We start from the raw sequence: 18,531 nt of genomic DNA, 5'->3' as shown, positions 1-18,531 counted from the left end.
GCCATGAAAGATAAACCGGTGCAATTCAAGCAAGTTAAAAGTTCATAGGCCAGTTCTGGTTCTTCCATGCATCACAATGATTGTGAACATTTGTGTGAACATGTCTGTAAGAAATCAAAACGACGAGCCTTACGGATGACCTTATTTAACAGCCCTGCCTGCACATTCAAAACTTGTGAGTCACAGGAACAGTGAGTCAGTGGCTGCTGCTGCCTACTGTGGTTTAACTATGTTTTGCCATTTCCCTGGACACACACACACACACACACACACACACACACACACACACACACACACACACACACACATACACATACACATACATATAAAGTAGAGCTACAGTGACTCACTCTATTCTGGAACTTTTTGCAGGTTTATAAGTAGCTCTGTCCTAACCAACGGATTAAAAAAAGATAAAAGCCGATTTTCATTTGAATATGACACCATGTAATGTGCATGCTACACTTTGTGCTCCAGTAAACTGTTATTAAGTTTGTAGGAACTTGCAGAACGGCCTCTTGTTGTTTTAAAGCAAACAAATGCAAAGAATAAGAAGACAAAAAACTTCCGGCCTATCCTCGGTTCTCAATCACGGGTTGATTCTGTGTCTGTTACTTACATATTCTTTTTACATTTGCTCTTCATCCCTCCCTAGCTGTCAGAAGATGTTCTTCAGAGGATGAGAGGAGTGGCCAACATTGCTCCAGAACGCACATCCTCGCCAACCTCAAGCCCTCAGAAAGACACAGGTAACACGCACCTGACGGTCTGTCCCTCACAACACGACAACATGTAAATCTTAATGTGCTGTTTACATGTTGTCAACAGCACACAGGTACGGTGCATGTACACACAGTGGGTGTTCTGGAAAGGAAAATAAAAAATGTGTCTTAACTGTCTACATTTGAATATGAAAGGGTAACTCCACAGACATACAAGTTGTATAAGGCATTTCTTGTACTTCTGTAAATCTCCCATTTAGTTTGTCTATCGGTCACACACTCGCACGCTCTCCCTGACTCTTGAAGCAGTCAGGATGGTTTTCATTTTTCAGACTCTCTGAGCTTCTACTCATGACACTTTGTGACAGGGCGGGTTATTGGCAGCTTGAGAGATCATTTGATCACTGATCTCCTGCAGTTAAGACACAGACAGACACTTTTCACTCATTTGAACTTGTCAGAAATGTATACATACCATCACAACCTAAAGACTTTGAAGGCTGACTCACTCGAACAGACATGCTATAAAAGGGACTCAAGAAACTTGCTAGCCTAGCGACATTAAGGCTACGATCAACCCGTAACATTCTCTGTAGGAGCCGCTATCACACCGCTACTCTTTTCATTCTGATGTAATGAATATGTAGGCCAGATCCATCAGCCCCCACTTTTTTTAAGTGCCATCTCATTTTTCTTTCTTTTTTCGATGTCCACTCTGTCCAGGGGCTCCTCACAGCGCCAGCCCAGGCTCTCGACCCCAGCAGGGCCCTCAGCACCAGGCCCAGCCCGGTACCCAGTCCAGCACTAGCAAACCAGCCTCCTATGCTAAGGAAGAACAGAAAAGGTGGGTTGAAAGAAAATGTTGTTTTGCAATACAGAGTCTTGAATGGTTGAAAAACATTCAAGGGATGATAAAGGTAACTTTGAATATTGTTGTACAAAAACAGCTACGTAGGGCCGAATGTGTAGCACTGAATCACTTTCATGTAAAGTGACCAACACTGCCTCTTATCTGCTTTAAACTCATTAGCAGCTAAGGCCCTGCTGCTGAATGCATGTTGTTTACATTCCAATCTTCTATTGAGTTTTTTGGTTGTAGCTTTTAATGTCTTATCGTCATATTTTATGATCATTGTCTGAAATAAAATGGAAACATATTTTTGTTATTGTGGATAAATAAATGTAATTGATGGTGCTGTTACATTGCTGCTAGACCGTCCTGTTAATACAGCTTCCCTTTGTGTGCGGCAAGCAGCAGACTGCAGTGAAAATGTTTTTAAAAGGCCCATATGAATATGAATTGAAGCTGAATATTTCATTAGATAAAAACATCTTGTGAATCTCTTTATTTTGTTACATTTTGACTTTTGGACTTTACTACGCTCTGGAGTTATTGGAAATGTTTTCATCACACAAGTGGGAAACAATCTGATGCAGCCACCACTGGAATCTAATACTTCAACTAGTAGAGTACTAATCATATTAATGTTGCCTGATTTTTATCTGCAACTGTGCAGAAATACTGTGTTTCGACAGAATGAATAAACATGGAAAAAAGAAGAAGCTTCACAGCTTACGAATGTTGATTTTAGAATGTGAAATGTCCAAACTAGTCAGTACAGCCCTTAAAACTACTGTATCTGGGCTTTGTTTACCTTCTTCAAAAACAACTTTGCAGCATTGGTGTTACAACTATGCTGCACATTGTGAACATTTCATAGACACGAGATGGCTCATACTTCATACTTTTCATAACAACCCCTATGCATAGACATGGGGGAGCATCCTCTGGAATGCAATGGCCAGCAAGTATGACACCTTTTTTTTTTTTCTGAGCTGGAGGTATCATGCGCAAAAAATGACATATCAAGCTAAGATAATTCATTTGTGAATTTGTACCTTGCCTTGTTCAATCCGAATATCACGAAGCTTCTTATTCCATACTCCATACTTTGTATGAATACATGCTATATTTCCCTTTCTGCAGGGCCGTGGGTCTCAGTGCAATATAAATGCACAAGTTCATTAGCTGACTTTGGATTCCAGGGAGATGCCAATTCAATGTCATGGAGTTGACGAGTGGTTTATGGCTCAGGGACCAAAGTTTGCAATTACATTATGATGGTCAGTTGTTTTGGGCCAGTGGCCCTCAATATTCAAAAAACGGGAAAACACAGATTAAAAAGAACACGCACATAAATGTTATCTTGATAACCTCTGTGTCACTGCTGAAGATCAAACCGGATGTTAACAGATTGCAGCCAATTTTAAATGACTATTTTCTTAATTTCTCTCAGTAATCTTGTCATTACAGGATAATCTCTTAACCTCTTGAACACTAGGCCTATTTTTAGCCCTGTGCTCGAAAATGTCCTACCCTTATTCAAAGGGGCTTATCTCGCTAACTACAAGGTCTATTTGAATAATTTAAATGGAATAATAACACAAATAAATGTGAGCTTTGTTAAGATGTGTACATATCATTGTATATGTTACTGGTAAATGCTGGACGAATGTTACACACAGCTCAAATTGAAAATCTTCAGCTTATGAAATATTAGCGGTGAAGCTGGTTTGTTGTTCTGGTGCTTGTTTGCTCACAGCTCTGTGGTGGTTTCACTTAGATAAATAGTGAAGATATCTTTGGATTCAGTATTTTATTGGCGTGTTTTCTGCTATTTCGGTTTTCCGTGTTAGCATTTAGCTTCTTCTTATTAGCGCCTACCGGAGTGTGTGGTCGGCTCAGCCATGGCAAAAAAAAAGTGATATTGTGGACATTCTTTTAGTTGCTTATTTGAGTTTGTGTAGAATTGTGTTTGGAGTGTGTACACTGGCTTGCAGGATTGTGTTGAACAGAATCTCTTTGTTAATTTGGTATGAAGCATTAATAATATTTTTGTATGAAAAGTCCATTCTACGACATTTGGAACAGAGCCTCGGAACAGAATTGAGAGCTTTTGGGCGTCTTCGGGTACAAGAGCACAACTGAGATACTCCATGTATTTGACCGGTGTGATAAAAGTTGGTATATGCTGCCCCCTTGTGGAAATATATGTTTAAAGTAGGTTTGACTGTAATCACTTTATCACAGGTGTGCAAGGAAAGGAAGCATGATTATGTGTGTGTGTGTGTGTTTATGTGTTTCAGGTATGAACGCCAGCAGACAATACTGAAGGAGGAATGGGTCAAAGTGGCACAAAGAGAGAGGGAGGCGGCAAGGGAGGAGATGACTAAAGCCATGACCCGGGAAAGACAACAAAAACGCCAGGAAGCTGAGAACGCCAAACAACTGGTACACACACACACGCACGCACGCACGCACACACACACATTCATGCCCTTTTAACACCAACCTTGTGACTTAAATTATCTGACAGATAGACCTTTCCTTTCAAAGGACAACATTGTTGGAAAACCACTCAAAATTGCCTCAGGTGGCAATCAGGGTTGACTTAGGCCCAACTATATTTGATTTTTGATCAGCATTCTTTCTGCTGTGGTGAATGCAGAGGCGCTAGCAATGCTTTCTGAGGACAATCAACTCAGGAACTGTCCCTTTTTTCCTGCATTACATCAACAGTGTAACTAAGAGTCATTTGAAAGTGAGAGCGATGACGGCGTGGAGCATGAAGCAGCTGACCTGCTCCTTTCTGTTGATCTAACCAAAGGAGCACTACGCGCCTGAACCATTTTGAATCGACTTACAGCTGGGAGTCAACTTTCTCACCTATGGAACGTCATTAAAAACCAAGTACAGGGTCACCAGTGAGCACCTACACAGAAGCACGAGAATGCCACTAATTCCATCTAGGCCAGGGGTCGGCAACCTTTACCAGCCAAAGAGACATTTTGCCCTATTTTCCACCAAATAAAACTTGTCTGGAGCCGCAAAAGCTATTTGATGTCACAGTTTATGAAGTTTTATATATAGTTATATTATATATACAAAAACTATAGTTGTATTTATGAAATTATAGGGGGGGGCGGTCTGCAAATCATGATTAGCGACCTGCAGAGAAAGCCGCTGGACAACGACGTAAGATGCAAGCGGCGGATCGCGTAGCGCGGACATTTTTGAATATCTTACTATTTTGCTCGACAGGTTCGAATCCAGGTTGATGTGATCTTTCCATAAATATATTTTCTTCAATGTATTTCTTCATACGTGGCTGTGATGTAGTGCTATTTAATAACTAATAGAGGCTAAAACAGTTGCAAACTGAACTACACTAGCGATAGAAATATGTTTCATGAAACAGAGATCAAATGAAATCCCTCCACATAGTCCAGCAAAGCTAGTTCGCTGTCCGACGGTCCCAAGTGATTTGATTCTTGTCCCGAAAAAACACTGTCATATTGTTTGAAAATGTCTATCAGCTCAGTGATTGGCTGCAATCCTACTGTCCCCTCCGCGCCTCGGACAGTATTCGCTCAGTGTGTGGCTGGAATCCTCCGGACTCCTCCTACCCTCTTGGTCAGATGTCCAAACTCCTCGCTGACCACTTCCTGCCTGTTGACGGTGTCCCCGCTCTCAGCTCCTCCCATGTCTGCAAATCCCTGCTCACAAAATCCCTTTCTGGCCCTTATGACTATTCTTTTACAGTGTTTGATACCTACAGTGAATATACTTTTATGATTTAATACATTCAATTATTATGCTTTTATGGTTCAACACTTCTATAAGTAAATTTACTGTAACATATAATATCCTCTATAAGTAAACATATTGTAAACATATAATACATTCCATAAGTTGACCTTTAATACATTGTGACCTTTATATTCACCACTAGGGGTGCCATTAATCATACTAAGAATGCTTTTAATACTTAAATTCCTCACAATAGTAAAACAGAGCTGAATCCTCAGTCAAGTAAATCTATTTGAGTTGCATTGAGTTGTTTTCTTTTTCTTTAAATACCCAACAATGTTAGGAGTGCAACGTCAGTTGGAGGAGTACTCTTAATATGATAAAACCTTTTTCTCTATCGCGCCACACAGGACAAACCCGCTGGAGCCTCTAGACATGGCTCTAAGAATAACTTAAGTGTCAGAGTCAGTGATAAGGTTTCAAGTTAATGTTTGACCTGAGACACAGCAGTTGAAAAAACAATCTCAAGTTATTTAAATGCCTGTTCTGTGGCTTTTGATCATAAGTGATTTTCATCAGCAGATGCGGTTTTCTTTTAAAATGAGCTAAACTCCATCTGCTGATAATGATCATGTGGTATCGGAAGCACCAGAGCACCTATTAAATGAATTATCAATGTCGGGACAGAAGCTTTTTTTTTGTTTGTATTTATTATATATTTTGTGTGTGTGTGTGTGAGCGTGCGCGGAAGGGGGAAGGGGGGTAGGGGTTGGGAGGGGAGGGGGGGTGTGAAGAGGTCATTCACTGTGGACAGCAGCAACGTTTTAGCCTTTTCCATAAAGATATTTTTTTCTTCGGGGCAGCCTGATGCTGAGCTGAAGGAGCAGCGACAACGACCTCATCCTCCAAGCAAGCTGTTGGATGGACTTTCTTTTGTCTCACCTTGGTCTGTGTTTGCAGGGGTGAGTTTTCTGTGTCTGCAAGGACAACGACCTCATCCTCCAAGCAAGCTGTTGGATGGACTTTCTTTCGTCTCACCTTGGTCTGTGTGTGCAGGGGTGAGCTTTCTGTGTCTGCAAGGACAACGACCTCATCCTCCAAGCAAGCTGTTGGATGGACTTTCTTTTGTCTCACCTTGGTCTGTGTGTGCAGGGGTGAGCTTTCTGTGTCTGCAAAGACAACGACCTCATCCTCCAAGCAAGCTGTTGGATGGACTTTCTTTTGTCTCACCTTGGTCTGTGTGTGCAGGGGTGAGCTTTCTGTGTCTGCAAAGACAACGACCTCATCCTCCAAGCAAGCTGTTGGATGGACTTTCTTTTCTCTCACCTCGGTCTGTGTGTGCAGGGGTGAGCTTTCTGTGTCTGCAAGGACAACGACCTCATCCTCTCGACTTTTGTCTTTCAACTCACTGTTTAAGATAGATTTGCTAGTTTCGTCCTCTGGTGAGCCACCTTCATCCTTCAAATCCTCTTTAGGAGATGCACAGTCTGATGAATCCATGTTCTCTACAGGATCTTGGGAAATTGTCTCTGTTGTGACGTCCTCAAAACACACATTATCATCCTTGTTGACCTTTGTGGAGCTGGTTTTGGTGGACTTCGGTGGACTGACGGGGGAAGTTGTATCATTCACGTCTTGTGACACGTCAGTGTGACAAGCAGCTGAGAATGTATCTTTATTATCACGCTGTTCAGTCGTCCACCTGGACGTGTGTTGCATTAATTCGCCAATATCCCAAGCGGTCCGATCAATTGTATCTGTGACCATTATCATGGCAATTTCAGAGATTAGTGAATTGGCCGATGATGAAAACCTCTCGCTTTCCCTGCTGGTGCTTGAACTAGTGTATCTGTATTTCTTTGTGGAGCTGGTTTTGGTGGACTTCTGTGGACTGACGGGGGAAGTTGTTTCGCTCTCGTCTTGCACTAAGGGTCCTACTGTTGAGTCCATCTCAGAGTCGCTGTCTGTGTCTCGGTGCTCCGCAAACATTCGCCGGATTTTAAAGAACCTCTTCAACTTCTTCTCCACCTTTTGTTCAACTTGACAAGCAGCTGAGACTGTATCTTTATTGTCACGCTGTTCAGTCGTCCACCTAGACATGTCTTGCATTAATTCGTCAATATTACAAGCAGTGCGATCAATTGTATCTGAGACCATTTTGTTGACCATTTCAGAGATTGAATCGTCCGACGATGTAACCGTCTCCTTGCTTTCCTTGCTGGAGCTTGAACTAGTGTTTCTGTATTTCTTCATCGTTCTGACTTGTTGTTTAGCTGTCAACTTGGAAATGTCTTGAAATGTCGTTTATGACAGGCTCAGTCCACACCCACACAAGCAATGTTTACGTTGCCATGGAGTCCTGCCTTGTTCTAAGGTCTTTATTACACGCTGACATTCCACACACACGCACACACATACCCGTTTTTATACCCCCGTGGGGCCCAATCTCAAATTCACCACACAATAATGATGGAATGTTTGCGTTGCCATGGAGTCCTGCCTTGATCTAAGGCTATATCCATACTACTACGTTTTCAACAATCTCTGTCCACAGCGTTTCAGCACCATTTTCGAAATGATCTCCGTCCATACTAACACGCCTGAAAACGAATATCACGTGACTCTTCACGTACACTGGGCATGCGTGTTGATGTAAACAGGAAGTAGATTGGTTGCTTAGTTAAAAAAAATACGACAGAGTAATAAAGTAGTCCTTAATAATGAAAGGTCGTGTTTGATACTTAAGATCTTCTCTAAAATCTTCCTCTATGAACTCAAACAGACACAGTTCGTTGAAAGTTTTAGAAGTTTTATTTTTCAGACTTAGTTACAACGCTGCGGGTCTTGTTCTATCTCTCTCTCTCTCACATATCAAATTTACTTTTTTCTTTTGCTAGACTTGCTAGATTATGGGTCCATAAATGTGGTCAACACACGTCTCTCACTCGTTTCCTCGGTGTTGTTGTCTGTTCTCACTCGTAGCTCTGCTGGTGGCAAAACTATCTGTCCTACTGAATAGCATTTACTGCTAACCGCGACTTCAGACGTCCGCTCCGTAGGGCTAACGTCGTCGCTGGTTACGCTGGTCACTAATCGCTCCATTAACGGCTGCATCCTCCGTAATAATGCAGACTTTTACTGAACAACAGTTGCTAGTAAAGACAACAAGTTCAGCAACACCTGTAATCAGTTGTTCATGTTAAATTAACCTGATAGTCGATCGGTATTCAATGTTGTCGTTCGTGAGCTTCCGGGTAAGGGTCACGTGATAGACATGTGACGAATCAGGGAAAGAGACGTCATGACTGCTAAGAACCAATCAAGTAGCGAACGCGGGTGTGGGTGTCATCGTTTTCAAACTTCTCCGTTTTTGGCCGTCCACACGAAAACGCAACCCCGGAGTTTTCAAACTTATCCGACCTCGGGAGCGTTTTCAAACATATCCGTGCTCTAAAACTCCGGCGTAGTGTGGACGCGTTTTCAAACGTATCCGTTTACGGTGGTCTAAAACTCCGGCGTAGTGTGGACGCGTTTTCAAACGTATCATTTACGGTGCTCTAAAACTCCGGCGTAGTGTGGACGCTGTAAATGTAGCAAAACATATGCGTTTTCAAATGGAAACGGAGTAATGTGGACATGGCCTAAGGTTTTTATGACACGCTCACATTCCACACACACAATATATAATAGAGTATTTTTCATTTTATTCATACTTTGTACATCTCTACGCTCAAAATATTGTGTATTGAATAACATGAATAGCATTTTGCTTAAGATTTGCATTTAAGGGCATTCTCTAAATGTTAAAGCTACATGAAGCAATATTACTTACCAAACACTCCAGGAGAAACATTGGGTCTCCCAGTGCTGCCGTATTCCAGTGAGACACAATGTCTAATGTTGGGAATTTCACCTCGGGCAAAAAGCCCACTGTATAATCTGACTCCAAAAGACTACACCTCCAGAAGGACCCCGCGCAGATCGTTTGAATTGGAAGAGCGCAAAAGTGCCTCGCCCGGAGTGTTTGAAACCTTTGCTCAATTACCACGCAACACTATTGCAATTGAGCACATACATAATTCTTATAAGTTCAATGCCTCTATATTTTGTTAGCATATTTCCACACTAAGAAGTACACAGGCATTACAATTAGTATAGTGCCGTAGTGCAGGGGTTCTTAACCTTTTTGACCTCGGGGCCCAACCTTTCAAGTACAAAGTGGCCCGGGGCCCATTCAAATATTACCACTGTATTGGTTTCACTAATTTATCTCACTCTTGGCTTGATTTGTATTCAATAACTAAATCAAATCCACTTACAGTTTAACAAGCAAAACCCTTGTCAAATAAATGAGATGATACAATGTGATGATCACAAAGACATTTATTTATCATGTGTATGTAAACCTGCATACACAACAAGAAGCCCAACAGGCTAACAATTAATGGAACAAATCAAGCTAATACAATAACAAACTTAAAGGCTCAATTCAGACTTATTAACACAAAAATAATAAATAATTAGATTTCACTACAGAAAAAAAGGAAGGACTCTCAAAAAAACAGAAAAAAATTGAAATTTGATAAATAAATATGTGGTAATAAAATAAATACATTCAAAATAATAAGTTTCAAATTAAATAAACTATAAATACAATTTAAATAAAGTGCAATTTATATATATAGCCTTATCTGTGAATTTATTTTTGCATGGCCGAACCAGAAGTTGTTCTTCATATCTGTGACAAACAATAACAACAGTCACAACAGTCCATTTTTTGACAGGCTACAACTCCCTTTTTATTTTCCCCTCTTAATGAGACACTTGGGCCTGCCTCTCAGACACGATCAGATCCAGTCTGGGTGGAATGGGGGAAAGGCTCACTCTCAGAGTAGCCTCCAGTGTTGCTCTGAGTCTGTTTCGGGCTTTGGTCTTAGTTGTGGCCACACTGGAGAATCCTGATTCACACAGGTATGTAGTCGTGAATGTGAGAAGGAGTTTCACAGCCCTCAGTGCTAGACATGGGTACTCCGTTGAGACAGCAATCCAGAAGGAGCCCAGGTCCAGTTTGCCCCACTGCAACTTTAAAGTGCTGTCGGTGGAAACTTCCAGAAGCTGGGATTCCAGATGTGAGGGCAACATCATCTTCAGTGGGATCCACAGAAAATGGGTCCAAAATCCACATGTGTCCGTCTCTGGGATCCTCAGGAAAGTAGTCATCAAATTTCTCTGCCAGTTGTGAGAGGTGCTGATAGACTGAGTCACTGATCTGCACCTGAGGAGTTTTCCAAAATGTCAGACAAAAGTGGAAACATGTTCATCCTCTGTTCCTAGGCCCTCTTAGTCCACAAAGCAAGTTTTTTTTTTTTTGTCTGCAACAACAAATATGTTGCTATTTCTCCCTTGAAGTGAGATGTTCAGCTGGTTCAACAGTGAAAAAATGTCACATAGGTAGGGATGGGTATCGTTTGGGTTTTTTCCGATACTGGTGCTAAAACGATACTTTTAAAACGATACCGGTGCCTGAACCGATACTTTTTTTATTGCCAAGTCAAATTTTTTTTTCTTCAAATTTAACAATATATTTAACTGTTTAAAGTATACTATACATATTAGTGCTGGGCAACGATTACAATTTTGAATCGCGATTAATCGCATGGTTTTTTTGCGATTAATCTCATTGTTATGGCAAAGTTAGTGTATTGTGCACTTTTATTTTAAAAGTACTGCTATATGAACAAAAGTGCAATAACATTTGGTTTGCAAACACTTTAAACAAATAAGGTTGTTTTTAACAGCAGTATTCCCTTTACACAGTAGCAGTTATATCTCTTCACTATCTGTGCTCAGTGTGTGACTTCATGTGAAACGTTCCACTGCTGTGCAACATGAATAAAATGTTTCAGCACCAAAATGCGTGTGTTGTGTTTTCATGAGTCAGATCATGTGAATGCAGCTCTACTGTTCATCAATATAATGCTGTAACTCAGAGGTGATGATGGTTACCCAGCGATCAAAGAATAAAGACACACTTACGCACAATGTAGGTGTATTTTCCCTTTAACTCACGAGATACAGGTAGCATGTTTTATACTTAATGTCAATTTAATTCATACTTTGTTGGCATCTTATTCTGAAAACCGGATGTTCCTCTGAAGAAACCGGATGTTGTCTCACGTTAAAAATCTTTCCGCTAACTTTCAAAGTCCTTCGCTCGCTCCCGATCTGTACCGTTTGAATGCGTTTACCGTGAATTTCAGCGTATAGGTCACTAACATGTAAGTGTCTGCTGACTTGACCACGGAGACCTGAGTGACTGCTGACTTTACCGCAGCGATGTCCAGTAGTCTCCATTCCTCCACCGCTGCCAGTGAGCAACGGACTTTCAAAATAAAAACAGCCACACTTTTGACCGTTTACCTTTTGGCATTTTCTCTGTTAAAAGGTTGATGGCTAGCTAGCTGCTGTAGCTATACAAACGGTAGCTATCGTTACCTGCTGAGTCATCATAGTAGTGTTAAAAAAATACCATATTGGCACCGGGTTTCGGTACCCAACCCTACACATAGGTAGGCAAGTTTAGCTGTGAACTTCGTGTTGGCATAGTAATGTGCCAGAGGAGATTTTTTCTCTTTCATTCCTCAGTTCAAACAAACGATTGAGGACCAGTCCTCTTGAGAGCCATCTCACCTCACTGTGATAGAGCAGCTGGACATGATCTGTTTCCATGTCCTCACACAGCTTGGCAAAACATCTGGAGTTTACAGCTCTCCTTTTAATGAAGTTGATGGTTTTCACACTTACATCCATCACCTCATGGAACTCTGGGGACATATGTTTAGCTGCAAGGCTTTCACGGTGGAGAAAACAGTGGGTCCATTTAGCTTCTGGTGCACGATCAAGTATCTGCTTGACGACGCCGTTATGCCTGCCAGTCATTGACGCTGCACCATCACTGCACACCCCAACACAGTTCTGCCAGTCCAGGCCATTCTCAGTGAAGTAGTTGTCCATGCAAAGGAAACATTCCTGAGGCGTAGCTCGTGTTGGTAGCTCTCCACAAAACCGTATGTCTTCGTGCAAACTACTGTCCCAGCGATAGCGAACAAAAACCAGCAGCAGTGCGGCATTTGCGACATCAGTGGACTCGTCTCGTTGCAAAGAGTAAAATGGGCTACTTTTTATTCTTTCCAGAAGCTGATGCTGTATGTCTGAGGCCATGTCCGCGATACGGTGACTCACTGTCATTTGAGAGTGGTATGGTCAGCAGCTTCTTTGCAGCAGCCTCTCCAATCATCTCACGGCACATATCCACAGCGGCAGGCAGAACCCACTCCTCCGCTATGGTGAATGCAGTGGCAGGCCGTGCATTTTATACCTGGGCCTTCAGTACTGTCCTACTACAGTTGAATTACCTCCTAATAACCTCATTATAACACATCAATCCAGCAAACCTGCAGCGGATCCACGCATTCCACCACACAAGAGCACGAGCCATTCAAATACTATTCATAAAAACGACATGATAGACAAATGAACAGTAGTAACGTTACTATGTAAAAAAACTGACGCAGTTTGTGACTTACCGAAACTTAAAGAGTTTAATCCCAGTACATCGTTTCAGTTCCAGTAGACCTTCTCGATTCATGGAGCCAGTGATGACAGTCGATCCTCAATTGTATTTCGCCGGTCTGCTGGCAAGTTATGTTTCGTTTTCCAATAGTCACGTGCTCGCCCACTGACCAATCACAGCACACACTGCACCTCACTCCTGCAAAGTGAGCTGCAGTAATGCTGACGTAGTTGTAGGCCTGCAGGCCGCTCTGCAGAATCTCAAACTTAAGATCTGATTGGTTGAAGACTATGACAATCAACAATATCGTCCCCATTCACTTAAACTGCACATGGAGGCACTGGTGAGTCTGCAGGCCTCGGGCCTCTCTTCTTACCTAGAGACACAGAGGTGAAATCTGATTGGATAAAAGCTCTACTTAAGGAACACAGTAGCTGTGCAATGAGAAAATAAGATATTGGAAAAAATATTTTTATAAATTATGATACAAGTAGTGTATTTAAGAAAAATTCTTAAATTATAAAATAGCTATAACTTTGTGATTCTGTTTAGGCCAGCAGAGAAGGCTTTGCAGGCCCTGACGGCCCGCCACTGGTTGAATGCATTGAATTTTACAGCTCAGTGACAGTAACACCAAGGTTATGGCTGTATCTGGAGAGCCACATTTTAATTGGAGGCCCTGTAGAAGCCAGCCTTGTCCAAAAAAAGGAACACCCTTTTTTTTACATTTTCTTTATTATTAAAATCACCATTGATCATCCCTCTGTTACCCCGTGTCTCTCTGCATTTGGATCCATCTACCATTTTTGCATCAAACTTACAGTAATGAAAACGATGCTTAAACGCCGTGTGGACAGAGAACTCAGGGAGCCGCAACAGAGGGGCCCCTGATCTAGACTGAAAAAAATATATATATTAGAAAAGAGGTGGCTCAAAGCTCTGTTTGCACTTTTTTCGAAAATAGGAACTTTTTATTGATTTTATTCCATACTGTTTTCTTTTACTTGAAATCTAGGCCTAAACTTAATTGCCCTTAAACCAATTTTGTTTATGGTTAAGATAGCTACCGCTGGCTAGCCGCTAGTTAGGTGGTTACAGTGCATGCCATATAACCGTAACGTCTTAATATTGTTGAATTGATATGGAAATGCACATGTTGATGGACTTAGGGGTGGGCTTTAGGACGCAATTTAGTAATTATGAGGTTCAGACCGTAGCTGATCAGGAAATTCTAGTAGCTCTTTGAATTGTAATTGAGTACCCCTGGTCTACAGCATGTTCAAAACACACACCCATATCTACAAATTGAAAATGCTTTGAGTGAAATGACACACGGGACACTGCTGACAATACACAGTTTGTTTTTGTGCGAATGTTGTGACCTTTTTAGATGGAGATGTGCTCCTCTAGCAGCTGTAATATGCGCACTCACCGGTCGAAGACGTTTTTATTAAAAAACCCAAAATACTGATTTAAAAAAGTAACGTAACATAAAAGTCCATAAACGTAAGCATCAAGCAAGGAAAAACCAACTGTAACACCATAATGCACCTGTAACAGTTGCATTGGGCACAATCAGTACATGCAGGCAGTGACAGGCTCTCTCCCAGCCCCCTACACAGGGTTCAGAGAATATGCTAACTTCATATTTGCTCCTTGTGGAATATGTTGTCCCCCCTGCACAATTTTGCCTTTACAATCCCTGACAGCACTGGAATGACAGTGACATCCCTGCTGTAGTTGCAGCTGCCTGAGGAATAGACCATAATGGTACTTACTCTAAACAATCACTCTTTTAGTTTCATAGATCACAGCTAACACGCTGAGATTACTTTTTTCTTTGACTTTCATTCATAGTTCACACATGCAGAAACCTTCTGTGCGATGTTTGTCACTAAGATGTGTCCTTGGATTGAAATGTCGGACGATGGGAAAAATCCCCTTCCCACTGGTGATCTGTTGACGGAGCTGTTGCCGCACCTTTTTTGAATTTTCGTCGGCAGTCATGGCGGCACTTTTGAACCAAACACGTTGGGTTTTTACATGCAGTGAGTTCAGTGATGAAGCTGTGTAAATGCTGATTCATGCGAGTGTCTCGGTAGCGGGAGGTAGGGTCGAGTCCGGAGGAATTCTGTGGTTCAATCGCATGTTGGAACATTCCGCCCGGACGCTAATTGGGCTTTGGGATTGCATTTATAATCTCCATGGCGATACTGCTTCTGCCTCCTCCTCCTTTCACCTTTTACATCCTTGTTCTCTTTTCTCTTCCCCCCTCCCCCTCTCTCTCTCTCTTTAACATTTTTCTCTCTCCGCTCTCTTTCAGTTTCCTCACCCCCCACCTTCTATCTCCCCGTGTCTTTCTCTCTTTTTTTCCATCCCAGCCCATTACTCTCTCCTTGCTGCCCCGGAGACAGTATTATCAGTGCAGTGCGAGCGGTAAATTGCACCCTGAGAGTTTCCTGGAGCTGGAGATAGGAGTGGTGCTGTGCTTGGAGGTGTAGTTGTGGGAGGGAGGGGGGGGGGGCTTGTTTTACACACTAACCGGCGCCTGTTTCACGTGACTCCCCCCCCCCCCCCACCCCCCTCTCCTCTCCCACCTGCCTTCCCACCGCGTTGAGACATGCTGTAGCGCCCGCCTTATCTCCACTCCAACACACTCCCGACGCTAATAGAAAGCGGCTGGAGGGACGTCGCGAACAGAATGACCGGTCGAGCAGGACCAGACCTCCTGATGCTGAGGGCTCTTTGTAATTACTGTTTCTTGTGCTATGAATACATATACGCACATGCACTTGAAGTGCGGGCAGACTTGCTCACATTCTTCACTCAAATGAGATTTTCTGTTGTTTTTTTGTCCCCATCATCCACGGCTGTTTGAATTTGATGTTTTACAGCTCAGTGACAGTAACACAACCAAGGTTATGGCTGTTTCTGGAGAGCCACATTTTAATTGGAGGCCCTGTAGAAGCCAGCCTTGGCCAAAAAAAGGAACACCCTTTGGGCTCAGGTGAGAACCGGAGAAGCTTTTAGGGAGCCCTTCCTACGTCCTTTTGTCTGTTTCCCCTTAGTGTTGTTTGGTTTAGTAGTCGTACCTTGCAGATAAAGGTCCATGAAAAGGTCTGTGTGTTTTGGGGCTCTCGTCACCTCCAGCCTCTCGCTGTGAGAGCCAGGATATTGTTGGGTTTAGCGTCATTTCTTTTAAAACTCATTTCACCCCTAAATTAAGTAGCGGTATTTGTATTCTCTATCGCCGATCGTGGTGATAACACAGACACTACAATCTGTGTTTCAATGTAATGACTCGCTTCAGTTTTCAGTGATATAACCATCAATTAAAAAAGAAACGGGTGGTTTTGCATATTCTACCCCTTTATTCATTGTTAGTACGTTTAAACTGTCAGTTTTTATGGAAACGCACAGTGTGCAAAATCACATTGCGGGGTAACGAATACATTTGAAGCTTAGTGTTGTAAGTAGTACTGTAAAGCAGGGCAGCAGGATTTATGAATCCTTTTAAGATGTTGTTGTGCGTATTTCTCCAGCAATTTAGTGTTGTACTTCAAAGTACAGGCAACATCAAACCAGCAGAAGCTGGGATATCAGACCCTCAGTGTTAGGGTTAAGCTTCAATAACGCCGTATGCTACACTTCCTGTAGTGCATTATTCCCATGTTATTACTGAGATGTTCAGCCCCTTGATGTTTACTTAGTTATTGTATATTCTTATTGTTAATATTCCTATAATGTTCATGGCCGTCTGCTCATACCAACAACAATGCAATTAATAAAGGTACAGCTCCATGGTGGGTGTGGTCTGAGGCGTCATAGGCGACATATTTGTTTATTACAGACACTCCTTAATCTTTTAGCTTGATCTGAATAATGAAGGTCCTGGTTCAAAACTATAAAGTGGATGAGATTAAATTGAATTAGATAATGTGAAATTGCCTGCAAAAACACCCGCTGTTGTACAGCGGCAGTGTGCAGACGCCGTCATGCAGAGAAAACTGGCCTTCGAGTTACAAACGGAATCTACTCGTTAAGTAGATACAGCTAATGTGACCTACCACCGGCCATGTTTGTTATTAATTAATAACGTATTTCTTTACTAAAATATCGCCCTCTGGAGAATATCCTCTAGTTTTTGTATCGTTTGAGCTCTCGCTAAACATTGAGGCTGCAGGGTCCCCACTCCAAAAATCAAATTTAGGTAAAGTAGAGGTGTCAAAGTAGTTAATGTTAAAGCTTTTGTTCGGCCATTTAAAACAATGGGTGTACTTTAAAAAGCCCGCGTCAGGCGCTTTCAGTGCGTCTGGGCCACTAAAAGTGTCATGCACATGTCGCATACCCGCATGGCTGTTTGAATCTCGACAAAGTCGGTGGGCTGCCGCGGTCAGAACCAACCTACGCGCCGACAGTGATGCAATATCGCCGGGAGAGAAACGGATGAGTAAGACTGAACATATGAGAAGCGAGAGGAAACGGCTGATTAAGCATTTACTAAGTGATCGGGAGCGAGAAGGATGTGAGAATGAAAAAGAAGTAGAGGGTTAAGATGAAGAACGGAGAGGAACGGCGAATGAATGGGAATGAAAGAGAAGACGACTCTCATTTCCTGTGGCATTGAGCTGAGGAGGAGGAGGGAATGAACCGGAGGGTGAAAAAGAAGTCTTTGGATCACGAGGAGGTGGAAGAGCAGAGCAGCAATGGCGAGATGAGAAGGAGGCAGTGACGCATGTTTCTTCAATGCTTCAAGGAGAGAAGGAGCTTTAAAATGCTTTAAAAGAAGGTCACGAGAAGACTGAACATTTTGCACGCTTAAGAGAACAAGAAAGAAAGAACAGATAGGGGGCAAAGGAGGGGATGAGAAAGGAAAGTGGCGCAACAGGTGAGGCGAGGATTACCTGCAGAATTATGATAAAGAGGAGGAGCGGGAGAGGAGGAGAGATTGTAGCGTAAACGTGGGGTAAATACAAAATCCCTGCATTGTGAGAAGTCCGGCCTCGAGTGTGAAACAAAGGTGTGTGTCGCCCGTGGCACCTTCTCTCCTTTCTCCTAAGTGCTTCCTGTTCCTGTGTGTGTGTGTGTGTGTGGGTGTGTATGTGTGTGTGGGGAGCAGCGCTGAGTCACAAGTCAGAGAGAGAGCCAGACAATGATGTGCGGCATCTGCAGTCGCCGGTTTTCTTTTCTCTCCCTCACTCATTTCCTCCTGTCTTTTGTCCTCATCTCGGTGAAGTGCCCGATCCCGCCGTTCCGCTCTCTCTCTCTCTCTCTCTCTCTCTCTTTTTTTTCTTCTTCTTCAGCCAAGGCCCTCACCCACTGTGCTGCGCTCAGTGAATTGTCTTTGTTAATAGCAAATCTTCTGCAGATTAATGTCAGAAGGAGAGAGAGGAACGGGAGAATGGAAAGAAAGGAAGCACGTCGAACCAAAGGGCTAAAAGGGATTTTCTCTTTTTGTAATGTGTTAATGGCCTTTCGGTGCCTGTTGAAAGCGTAGAAAGGTTATAAGCCAAATTAGCATATGGTAAATCTCTCACTCTCTCTCTCTGCAGAACAATTAGGAAGCCTATTTTATTAGCTGCCCTTTAACTTCCTCTGATGGAGCTTCACTTAATACAAAGATGCCACCCACGCTTTTCTGATTC

At 42.5% G+C, this 18,531-nt stretch overlaps 1 protein-coding gene across 1 annotated transcript in view; it reads left to right on the top strand.

Annotated features, from left to right (window-relative positions):
* Nucleotides 1-18,531, top strand: part of LOC306709484 (MICOS complex subunit mic25a-like) — an 80,545-nt gene that overhangs the window by 1,415 nt on the left and 60,599 nt on the right. The window contains exons 2-4 of the mRNA XM_079177658.1: nt 656-749; nt 1,446-1,566; nt 3,870-4,014. Coding sequence (XP_079033784.1) covers nt 656-749; nt 1,446-1,566; nt 3,870-4,014 — 360 coding nt within the window. The remainder of the gene's footprint in view (nt 1-655; nt 750-1,445; nt 1,567-3,869; nt 4,015-18,531) is intronic.

Source organism: Pholis gunnellus, assembly GCF_910591455.1.
Source record: "Pholis gunnellus genome assembly, chromosome: 2".
Taxonomy (NCBI): domain Eukaryota; kingdom Metazoa; phylum Chordata; class Actinopteri; order Perciformes; family Pholidae; genus Pholis; species Pholis gunnellus.
The sequence above is the reverse complement of the archived record's forward strand: the minus strand, read 5'-3'. Positions and strand labels throughout refer to the sequence as shown.